At 43.4% G+C, this 12,088-nt stretch overlaps 2 protein-coding genes across 2 annotated transcripts; both read left to right on the top strand.

Annotated features, from left to right (window-relative positions):
- The first annotated feature begins 1,971 nt into the window (after positions 1–1,971).
- Positions 1,972–2,550, top strand: LOC127349150 (uncharacterized). The gene has a single exon (XM_051374933.1). The coding sequence runs from the start codon at positions 1,972–1,974 to the stop codon at positions 2,548–2,550; it is 579 nt and encodes a 192-aa protein (XP_051230893.1).
- Positions 2,551–7,229: 4,679 nt separating this feature from the next.
- Positions 7,230–11,288, top strand: LOC127296710 (uncharacterized). The gene is made up of 4 exons (XM_051326910.1): positions 7,230–7,584; positions 7,734–7,842; positions 7,990–8,079; positions 8,257–11,288. Exons 1-4 carry the CDS (start codon positions 7,441–7,443, stop codon positions 11,037–11,039), a joined length of 3,126 nt encoding a protein of 1,041 aa, XP_051182870.1. The 5' UTR covers positions 7,230–7,440; the 3' UTR covers positions 11,040–11,288.
- The last annotated feature ends 800 nt before the right edge of the window (positions 11,289–12,088 follow it).

Genomic DNA, 12,088 nt, shown 5'->3' on the forward strand with positions numbered 1-12,088 from the left:
AATTGGGAGGAAAAATACTAATTCAAACAAGAAATGTCGCAGGTAAATTTATTGGCACATTGGACTTCAGACAGTGCGAGCTGTCTGAAACCTGTATCCGTCTGCCCATACATGCTCGCCAATCTAAGATTACATTATTTAGAAAAGCAAGAGTATTATATATGTCAGATATAGTTTAGTAAGTTTCATCGACCTGGACAGGGGGCCAGTTCAACGCTACGACAGCAACATGAGAAGCGGTAGCAGCTGCACCCAGCTGAACATAAGTAGACCAGGCTGCATAACTCGAATTGATTGGGTGTTTCTGAATTCTCAAAAAGAGGGCCATACACCAGCAATATGTTTTGCCCGTACCAGTAAAAAAAGTAGAGATAATTTGACGAAACCACAACTATTGGGGTTAGGGTTTCACAAATCTTGTCGAAAGAATTTTTCCGAGAAAATTAGAACTTTTGGGGTAAATTGCTTCACATAATCCAAACTATGTGATTTAGTCCGTGTGACAGCGTTTCTGTTTCTGATACACGTGGCAAAGGCCACGGGTTTCTCTCGGTTTTTTCTTGTATATCAGACTGAACTTGAACCGAAGTGTTTGGAAGTTGTCACATTTTTTGAACTTTTGGCTGAAATTAGCTTAAAATTTCAAAACAAAACTCAAAATTTGAAAAAAAACAGCAATTCAAACTTTATTTAGTGATAAAACTAGAAAACTGTGAGCTCTTTTTGCCTAACAGTCTTAAAGTTTTGGCAACTTTTGTAGCTTTCGGTTAAATTTGTTAAAATCTCAAACTATTTTATAAATTGGTAATTCAAATTATATGTAGTGAGGGTAATGTTTCATCGTAACACTGATTTGAAGCTATTAGTTTTGTAACTTTTACCAATATTCAATCAAAATTTAGAAGTTGACAATCAAATCTTGAAAATTTAAAGTAACTTAATCTAAGTTCACCGACAGAATGAACCAATGTTAATTATCCTACTTTATTTAGTTTCAATTTTTGAACTAATTTTGGTTGAAAGTCAAAAAAAAAAACTTCAAACGGTTGGTTTAGTCTGGTCCGGTCGATCTACAGGAAAAAACCGAGAGGAACCAGCCACCTTTGCCACATGGACCTGATTAGTGGGACCTGGCTGTCGAAGAAGTTGTCAACTGCCCTAAGTTGCATCATTTGGGTTCTTTGAAACAAGTTATCATAAAAGTTCTGAGTTCCTCAGAAAACAAATCCAGGTTGTGGTTTTTTGATACCCTAACTTCCATAGTTGTGTTTTTTTTAAAAAAAATTGCAGAAGAAAGTAAGCACATCAAGTGAGATTTTACCAAAACTCTTGTAATACTAAGAAAAGGAAATTTCGGTCCTCCGTATCATGATAAGTCGATAAATGTGGAGGGGGTAAGGGGTAACAGTAAGTTAAGGTATTTCAGCTCGGATCTTCTAGGCCCTGCATACTTTGCCAAAATGGGAAGGTGCAACAACAGTCTGAACATATTTTCTTCCAAACGGACTGCTACACAGTAGGCACGCACTTGAAGCACACCCGTGCAAACAGTCAAAACTACAAAACGATAGAAGTAACAATCTATCAGTGACAAAGTATAATATTTTTCACAAGAGGATACTTGGGTGTGAAGCAGCTCCATCCATTCATACTGCACACCATATACGGAGTACACAACTAGCTAGGGCAGAGTCATGGATAGATAGCGAGGGCAGCTGCTAGGCACCAGGGCCGGCCGGCCGTGCACAATCTTTTATTCAGAAATCGCAGAGATAATATCAATAGAAATGCTGGCTGCCAATCTCAGTCTCTGTCCCTGTCCCCCAAGCTCTGAATATACTACCTCGTTGCACACACACATTCTTCCCCATCTACTGAATCCTGACCATCCCAACGTCAAACCCTTCGAATTCATCATCCTACGCAGAGCTAGATACCGGCGGGTCATCGAGGTAGATCGTAGCTACCGACATGGAGAGGGACAGCACGGCGGCCCAGAGCGACGAGACAGTGAGATCGCCCGGGCCAGCGGCGGCCGAGGCAGCAGTGACTGCGCCGCCGGCCGCGACCCGGCCGTACTACGAGTGCGTGTTCTGCAAGCGCGGGTTCACCACGGCGCAGGCGCTGGGCGGGCACATGAACATCCACCGCCGCGACCGGGACCGCGTCAAGCCGGCCCCCGCCCGCCGCCTGGACGCGCCAGCCACCAAGTGGTATGGGCACTCGGCGTCCTATCCGCCACCGCAGCTGGCAGCATCGCCAACGAGCAGCGGCAGCTTCGCCATGTTGTACTACACGAGCGGCGCCGGCGCTGCGGCCGGAGTGGACGTGGATCTGGCCCTGAGCCCTGGTACCCCTAGCCCGAGGGAGCTGAGCCTGTTCGGTTCCAAAGACGACCATGATCGTGACTTGCAACTGGGCCTTGGGTTCCACGGGAGCGGGTGGCGCGCGCCGGAAGGGCTGCCAGAGCGGAAGCAGGACGGCGAGCCGGCGGAGAGGATGCAGCTGCTGGACCTGGAGCTCAGGCTCGGGCCTCGTCCCAGGCACTGATCAGTGATCACTCGCGCGTACGTACGGTGGTGCAACTCGATCCCTCATGCATGTATACACATGATTTATGGATGTATACATGCATGCCCTGGTGCTTAATTTGTGTTTTCAGTTTTGGGTATTCCATTGCTTCTTATATTTGCTTATATATACACTGCATGCCTTTTAAAACGAACTTGTGCTTGTGTGGTACACAGCTACAGATAGGCCTCTGTTTGATATTGTTCGCCTGCAATTTAGCACAAATATTTTGATGTTCATTCTATGGCAGACACTCTTTAATTTGTTGTGGGTGCTAGCTAGTACTATTTGTGTTTCTGTTATCTGCTGTTTAGCATCATCACTATTGCAATTATCATCATCTGGTGATCGCTCACGAATGTTTATATGTGCATTTCGCCGTAACAGCTATAGCAGATCCTTCATGCATGTCTTGAATATGAACATACTTAGCTCTTTCGAGTTGATTCGAATAATTTAAAAACATAGGAATAAGAAGAGGTTAATTAGGGCTGCATTGTTGCATGTTCGAATATTATATTGTCCAATACCACATGAAAATTTGCGCAACAAATGGATTATCATTACATATTAATAGGAAAAAATAGCAATATTTTCAAGAATTTTGTATCAAACGAATCCTAGCTTAATAATATTGCAAATCGATTGTTCTGGAAAATCGCATGGACAAATCCTACAATCAAACAACCACATATAAAAGCTTTCTAATGATTACAACGTTGGAGGATAATATCTGAACCAAATAAGACAAAGGTGGGAAGCTATCCTAGCTCCATGCATGGAACTTGAAAAAATAAACATAGTTTTCACCTTACACGATAATTTTACCATTTGCGGGATCATTTGCAACATATATGAGGTACATAGCTCACAATTTAATTTATGGATTCTATATATATTGGGCATAAATAATTGCACCCATATGCATGTGAGCAATATGTAGTTGTATTCAATGTATATATTTCCATTTTAAAAGGAATTTTGGAAATATAGAACATGTATAATTCAGGGTCCTTCCGAATCGACTCGAGGTGAGGTGTGCATCAAGGAGATCCGTCGTCACCACTTTTCTACGTTAACAACACATTTTCTGACTTGAAACACTTTCATATAATTTAATATGATGATGACACGATTGCAATGCTCCCAACCCACCAATAGAAACTTTAGGCAACAAAAAAAAAACTTGAACCTAGACTCCGAAACAAACTCAACTAGTCGGTGTCTAGCTCATGCAAGATTTCCAAACTGACCAATTATGACTCTTACTCTTAACATAAAGTTCTAAGATACTAGTAAAAGCCATATCATTAAACTTCTTATGTTTATTTCCACTCCACGAATTCCAATCACTTCTCTCATCTCGAAATACTTTGGTCCTTCATGCATACATGCACCTAAATTCACACGGTCTCGTGGCTACAGGAAATCGGGTATCAATGTGTTTTCTATGTTCATGATGGACCTGGTTTTTTGCACATTGATATCATTGATTAGTTGTTGATATTTATCTCAAACATCCGCACCTTCTTCCAAAATATATACTAGCAAGCCTCGTACGGGGCGTAAGCTGATGTATTTGCACTTTGAAAGTTAATACCAAAACCCAACATGTTGGTGCCGTATGAGATCATATTTGGGTAAAATATCTTTGAAGTTAATCATATCCCATCATTATTGTAAGGTAAATATGTGCACAATCTCCCTTCCAAGATATTTAAGGTCAACACATATTGACAAGAGTTAATCTTGGCAATGTCCATTGTCATGGACTCGGATTTTCTTGGAAAAGGGGAGTACGTACTATTGGTTATATCGATTGGTCAGACAAACAAGGTATCTGGTGTATATTCATGGTGTGCAAAGTCGCCGAAATAACTAGGGCTACATCGATTCTGCTATAAAACGAGTAGACGATGCCCTCCCCACCGGCTCGTCCTAGCCTTTATATAGTAGGCTAGGTCCCGGAGGCCAACTCGTGTCGGTTAGAGTTTACAATATCGGTTTCCCTTTATGGGCTATAACTTGCCTATTTTATCTAGTTCCTGGGCTTTGGATACTCCTCGGCTTCATGGGTTTCGTATACTCCTTTCTAGATCCATACCAGGGATAGACAATCTCGGGACCCAATATGATATCCCCATGTCACATTTAATTTACGTGTGTGGTAATAATATTACAAATTTCACAAATATTGATAGAAATACTAATAAATGGGGGAAATAAATTGCCTTAAATTAGATAAGTGTAACTCAAGGCACCAAAGAGAAAATTTTGTAGAACCTCATGATCAAAAAAATAGCAATGTAGTTTGATAAGGATAATTCCTAGAAAAATCGCAACATGATATGAATGGTCCTTGCAAGTAACCTCAAGTTGTAACTTTTTGGGTTATGGCTATAAGTTTTGCAATTTCCTATTAATTTTATGCTTGTCGAATCATCAGATAAATAAGACATGGTTCCATTTTGGTATCTACAAATAAGACTGGGAAAGTAAAACAATTATGCTAATTGTTGGAAACTTTTAAAATTCACCTGTCCATCATTTGAGCTAGAAAATGGTTATGAGAGTAAAGATTTTGAATTTTGGAGGAAAATATGATGTTTTATTAGTGAGGGAAAACATGTTGTTTGGGTGCTTTTAATACAATCTGTCCAAGTTCCAAATATGTCATCTAGTTAAATCAGAAAATTTGCCTTTGTGGCCTAGTCGCACACTCCAGCCCAACTAGCTAGGATAACACGTCCTCTCACTGTATCTCCCATGGGCAATCTCTGCCATTTTGTTCTCGCTCCTGATCCCACATGCAGTGCCACTGCCTTGATCGCTCGGTTCCTGCCATCTCCGACGCACCTAACGTCATGCCATGGTATCACACCTTGGGATAAATGATAAATCTAAACATAATTTGGGTCATACCCTGGTGATGCAGTGGTCCGCAGCAATGTTAGCCAGTCCCGTGGCACTCTGCACATGATGTAGGAGGTGCATGCGAGAGCGGGTGTTGTAATCCCAAGCGAGCCAGTTGGAGATGGCGTAGTCTAAGTGAGTTGCAACAATGGAGCAAGCAATTTATATTAACCTTTTTTACATTTATTAATATATAATTAATTGTCTTGATTGTTTCCTACCAATTTTTTGAACTATAAAAACATATTAACCATGTAACTGAGCCACAAATATTAGGATACAAATTGTTGTAGAGTTACAATATTGTTTCCTCTAAGAATTGAAATATGTATTTTGTCGCAAATATTGTGTTAACATTTTAAATTTAGTTTAAAATGTGAAGTATTCTTTCATTAGATTGGATTTTAGTCAAAACCTAAGCAAAGTAAAAAAAAATCATGCCACCTAAAATTATTTCATGTTGTTCAAGTTTCGGAGTTTTCATATACATAGTGTTTTAGAATGTGTGTGCCTTAGTATCATGTAAGAAACATTTTTGGAGTATATGAAATTTTAGCTTGGTGCAACTAAGATAGTCCTAGAATGTACAAGACATCTACAAGTTGGTTGTCCTTGATTATACTCCATCCTTTATAAAATAGGATAAGTATAGTTTTTGGTCAAAGTAAAACTTCTTAACGTTTGGCAAACCATATAGAAAAAAATCAACACTTATAATTTCTAACCAATATTATTGGAATGATCATGATATATAATTTCATATTTTGTTAGTTGGTATCCTAGATGTTTATGCGTTTTTCTCAATAATTAATCAAACTTTAGATAGTTTAACTTTGACCATAAACTATATGCATCCTATTTTGGGAAGGAGGGGGTATCTGCAATTGCCGCTCGTGCTCACAACTCGCCTACCATGTTAATAGGTATTTAGCGGTATCCATGCTCCCGAGCTCTTCATGTCAGATCAATACTCCCAAGTAAAGAATTCAGGCACTGCATTTCACGCTGGCAACCGACCTTTGTCAAATTTGCAGAGTTAGCAACAACTAGATAACTCGCTTGATATGGCATCTATGTTGAGGAGAGATGATCGAGGGGCTCAAATGCAACTCGACAATGATAAAATTTTTTTTGTACAGTTTGGCATTATTGTGAGTGCGGCCAAAAATACTAGGGAGATGGATAAAAAGAACAATGAACACATGCTCAAAACTATCTATAGCCCTCATAAGAAATTAGAAATCCCCGAGATTGGATGGTAGTGAAATATCTCTTGATTGAGAGTCCAATGAAACGTTATCGAAACTCTCGCAGGGAAGGAGAGGAAAGTACTCTTTCATATAACTACAGGTGGATTTTGTTCGGTTCCCTCTCATATCATCATTACGAGCTCGTTTGTCATAGCACGGTATGCACCCGAAATAAATAACGATTGTGTATTAGCACGGTAATTCTGGTAGTACAAAAACTTCACATTTTGAACCGCGGCTCGATCCATAATACAAATATGATATCTCGCGTCAATAATTAATTAATTACATCGACACATCAGCTTTTATCATGCATGGATTGCATGGTACTGCTACCATAATGCCAGTGCACATTAATGGATGGAGCAATTTCACTTACCCTCCACTTTCAACGGCGGTTGGTTGGAGGGGAGAACGGACCGGCTTCCCAGGACACAAGGAGCTCCTCGTTCCCTCTTGCTCGCACGCGCGCGGGACGGAGGCCGCAGGTCAAGTCACGGCACGGCAGCAACCCTAGCTAACGCCGCCAACAAAGGCAGACGCAGCGAGCAGGAGCTCGGACGCGAGAGGGAGCCACCGCACCACACCAGAAAATTCGCTTCTTTCTTCCCACGAGCTGCTGCTCCCCCCACACACACACCAAAATTCCCCACACATCCACCGTCCGCCCCGCCGTCCACATCACCCCAACCCCGCCGCGGCCGCCATGCGCATCCGCCGCTACGCCGCGCGCCTCCTCGCGTCCTCGGCCGCCGCCTCGCCCCCGCCGCCGCCCGGCGCGGCGCCCTGGCTCCACGCCGCCGCCGACGACTGCGCCTTCTGCGACCTCACGCGCGGCTCCGACCCGCAGGTACACCCCCCCTGTCCCCTCCTACACCTCTCACCAGCATTACTCCGCCCCGTCGCTCTGGCCTCTTGAGGAAAGTTGCGATTTTTTTTTGCCTCAGCTGGAACGGGTTCTTATGTATTGCACCTTCTTGTTTCCGGGCGGAATCGCAGGTTGCTCCCGACGGGATTAAGCACAAGGGCCACACACGCATTGCTAGTCCGGAGCCGGAAGCCGAGAGCGACAGCGACGACCTAGCTCAGCGGCCGCCTGCCCCACAAGGTGTGTGTGTGTGTGCCGTGCCGCACTCCCACTCCCACCCTAGGGAGGGATCACTTCACTAGTTCAATCTGTAGCTTGCTTCTGTTATCTCAAAAACAAATGCATGACTCGCTAATGTGCAAAATATTATTCCTTTTGATGTTTCAGAATGGGTTCCAGCTCAAAGATGCGAGATAGACCATGCGCAAGGCGAGCTCAAGAGCGCCGGCCTGCCTCCACAGCCTCATGCGCCGAAAGGTGTGTGCTACCCAGCCACTTAAAGGATCAATCCAATAGTGCAATGCCTAACTTGCTTTTGTTCTCGCAGAAAACAATGCACATATGCCTTGCTATTTGCTAATGTGCAAAATATCGTTGCTCTAAAAAAAAGGTTGCTCTAAAATGTGCAAAATATTTCTTCTTTTGATGTTTCAGAATCGATTCCAGCTCAACGATGCGAGATGGATTATGAGCAGTCTGCGAGTGGAGATGCCGCGGGAATCGAAGTTACTGGGAGAGCTGCTGCGAAGCCAGAATATATGGAGGAGACTACTCTTTCCAGTGAACTTGCTACTGAGCCGGCCGTCAAGCGAGGAGCTTTTGTTGTTGATGTAGCTACTGGTGAGCAGGAAGCTGGAGGGACAACTCCTCTTGTTAATGTCTCTGTCGCCGATCCGGAGGCTACCGGGGAAGTTTCTCTTGTGAGTGGATCGATCGCTGGGCCAGAAGTTGCAATGGGAGTTCCTTCTGCTGGTGAGGCTGCTGCTGAACGAGAAGTTCCGGAGGGAGTTTCTCTTGCGAGTGGGTCGATCGCCGTGCCGGAATTTATAATGGGAGCTTCTCTTGCTGGTAAAGCTGTTGCTCAACGAGAAGTTTCGGAGGAAGTTATAAGGGGAGCTGCTTTTGCTGATGAAGCTGTTGCCGAGCGAGAAGTTTACGAGGGAGTTTCTCTTGAGAGTGGGTCGGTCGCGGAGCCACAGATTATAGGGGGAGCTTCTCTTGCTGATCGAGAAATTTCAGGGGGAGTTTCTCTTTCGAGTGAAGCTACAACTGAGGCAGCCACTGTAGTCACTGCATTGGGAGTTACAGCTGGAGTCCCCCTCGACACCGAAGGCATTGCAGAACCAGATTGTATAACAGGAGCCTCTCCTGTCGATGAATCTGCTGCTGAAATTGATAAAATGGAAGCCTCTTCTTCTGTCAATGAAGCTGCTGCTGAAATGGATAAAATGGAAGCTTCTTCTGTCAATGAATCTGCTGCTGAAATGGATAAAATGGAAGCTTCTTCTGTCAATGAATCTGCTGCTGAAATGGGTGTTACACGTCCAGGTTCCTTTGTTATTGAAGCAGCAACTGATCCAGGACTTCCAGAAAGAGTTTCTCTTCCCAATGAAGCTGCTACTGAGCGAGAAGTTTCGGAAGGAGTTTCACCTGCGAGTGAAGCTGCAGCTGAGCCAGCAGATGTAGTCACTGTGTTGAAAGTTACAACTGGAACTCCTCTCCACGGCGAAGGCGTTGCTGACACAGATATGGGGGCTTCTTCTGTCAGTGAATCTGCTGCTGAAATGGATTTTACACTGTTAGGTTCCCTTGTTACTGAAGCTGCAACTCGTCCAGGACTTCCAGAACTAGTTCCTCTTGCCAATGAAAATGCTACTGATCGAGTACTTACAGCAGGAGTTATACTTGTGACGGAAACTGCAACTGAGTCACCAGATATAGTCACCGCGTCGGGAGTTACAACTGGATCTCCCATCGACAACGAAGGCATTCCGGAGCCAGATATTAAAATGGAAGCCCGTCTTGTCAATGAATCATCTGCTGAAATGGATGTTATACGGTTAGATTCCCATGTTATTGAAGCTGCAGCTGATCCAGGACACTCAGAAAGAGACTCTCTTGCTAATAAAACTACCACTGAGCGGGAAGTTTCAGAGGGAGTATCACTTGTGACTGAAGCTGCAACTGAGCCAGCAGATGTAGTCACTGCATTGGAAGTTACAACTGGAGCTCCCCTTGACAATGCAGGCGCTGCAGTACCAGAAACTAAAATGGAAGCTTCTCTTGTGAATGAATCTGCTACTCAAATGGACTGTGTACGATTAGGTTCCCCTACTATTGAAGGCACAACTCATCCAAGACTTGCAGAAAGAGTTTCTCTTGTGAGCGAAGTTGTCACTGAGGCAGGAATCATAGGAGCCGCTAACCTTGACACTGAAGTTTTTGTGGAACCAGAAGCTACAGGTGGGCCTTCTCTTGTAAATGAATGTACTGAACTGGAAATTGCGGAGGGGGTTTCTATTGCTAAGGAAGCTGCTGCAGAACAAGAAGTTACTGGCGAGGCTTATGTTTGCAGTGAAGATGCCGACGCTGCTTTAAATAAGACACAGCCTCTTGACTGTGATTTGGATTGTGCCACTGTGCAGGTTGAAAATGTAGGAGTGTCTGTTCGCGACGAAGTGCAGCCCTCTAGAGATGATGCAGCAGACGAGGTTGTTTCCGTAGGTTATATGAGCACTGGTCCTGAAAAGAGTCCAACTGCTGATGAAGTAACACCACACGATGACACACCCAGTATTTCATGTGTATCAGGTATAGTAGCTAGAAGCGTTGGTAAATCAGGGAGGACTGATATCATATGTTATGCTAGGCGCAGCGGTAAAAGAAAGCTGGATATGGCAGAGATGAAGACAGATCAGATTGAAATGGGTGATGGTGACATTTGTGATCAATGTGAGGAAAAGGCGACGTTGGACATAACTGCTCCTTGCGAGAGTGCAATGTCAACTGCTGGATCTGCAGAAATTAAACTTGCTGACATAAAGAGAGACCCTGTAGACAATTCAGCTTCAAGCAGGTGTAAAAGGAGGAAAGGACGATATGAATGTGACATTGATTACTGCCGCATGACATTCAAGAAAAAAACCGAACTTTCTGTCCACAAGAAGAACATTTGCACGGTCAAGTCATGTGGCAAACATTTCAGATGCCACAAGTATCTGAGACGCCACCAGAGCAGTCACAACGAAGATACACCTTACAAGTGCCCGTGGGAGGATTGCAGTATGGCTTTCAAGTGGACATGTTCTCTGGCTGATCATTTCCAGGTTCATACAGGGGAAAAGCCCTATAGATGCAGGTCACCTGGGTGTAGCAAGATATATAACTATGTTTCTGACTTCATCCGGCATAAGAAGAGGTGCAAACCTCAGAGGTAAAAGCTTATTCAGTATTGCAGAGTTAGGATAGGGGTAAAGCTCGTGCTTGCTATTGTAGATGGCTTCATTATTTTTGGAAGTTCCTTGGCCCAATTGTTCCGAGTTCTGACAACTTATAGCGGGGTTGTTGTTTCTTTATTGAAGAAAAAATGTTACAATCTTCAGTTTAGAAGCTTCTACTGTGCTTTTCTTGAACATCGGTGTACATTTCCAAATGCTGGTTGATAAGATCTGCAGTGTTTGTTGACAGTGGTGATGTTTGTTCTTCACAGTGAGTGATATATCAACTCCGGGATTTGTAAACAAGAAGGTAGTTGAAGATAACCTGCTTGTTTTGCTTAGTTTCTCACTTACACTGCCATCTGAGTTATATTCCTGAATGTTTGTTTGGTAAGCCGTGAAGTTGTTCAATCATTAACTTCTGTAATGCTTGAACTTCCATGAAAAGATTTGAAAATCAATTATGTGCCCCTCTATTTTGAGGTTCTTCTCTGCAATGGAAGGTACCCCCTCTGTCCCGAAAAGGATGTCGCACATTTGTCTAAATTTGAATGTATGTAGACACGATTAATTGTATAGATACATCCAAACAAATCTGCAACATCCTTTTTGGGACGGAGGGAGTACCAACAAAACCGGTTATCACCGCAGCACGTGGATTTCGAGTCAAGTGACTAGTCTACGAGTCAGCAATTGAAAGGTTGACTTGTTGACTCCACTACTCATTTGACTAGTAGACTAGTCAAGGTTTTAGTCTACGAGTCGTGCGACTGAAAAAAGATCCCACCTGTCATATATTTATTTCCAATATTATCTCCCCTTCCCAGTTTTCCCCATGAAAACCTAGATCGAGCTCCCAGTTTCCCCCTGTAAACCCAAAAACCTAGAGGAAGGCTTTGGCCATTGTATGGAATTGCCCAGGTTTTCCCCCACTCCCTTGTCCAGTTGTTCCCCCAGCCTTATATTATATTACATATTTACACATTAGTATTAGACATGAGTCTTCACTAGTCACGACTAGTCTCGTGCCTACTATCTAGTTCGAGTCA

This window comes from Lolium perenne, chromosome 4, assembly GCF_019359855.2.
Source record: "Lolium perenne isolate Kyuss_39 chromosome 4, Kyuss_2.0, whole genome shotgun sequence".
In the NCBI taxonomy this organism is placed as follows: Eukaryota; Viridiplantae; Streptophyta; class Magnoliopsida; order Poales; family Poaceae; genus Lolium; species Lolium perenne.

Coding starts and splice junctions, on each gene's coding strand:
- LOC127349150 (XM_051374933.1), top strand. CDS start 1,972: ATGGAGAGGGACAGCACGGCGGCCCAGAGCGACGAGACAGTGAGATCG.
- LOC127296710 (XM_051326910.1), top strand. CDS start 7,441: ATGCGCATCCGCCGCTACGCCGCGCGCCTCCTCGCGTCCTCGGCCGCC. Junction 7,585..7,733: donor CGCGCGGCTCCGACCCGCAG/GTACACCCCCCC, acceptor GCGGAATCGCAG/GTTGCTCCCGACGGGATTAA. Junction 8,080..8,256: donor ACAGCCTCATGCGCCGAAAG/GTGTGTGCTACC, acceptor TTGATGTTTCAG/AATCGATTCCAGCTCAACGA.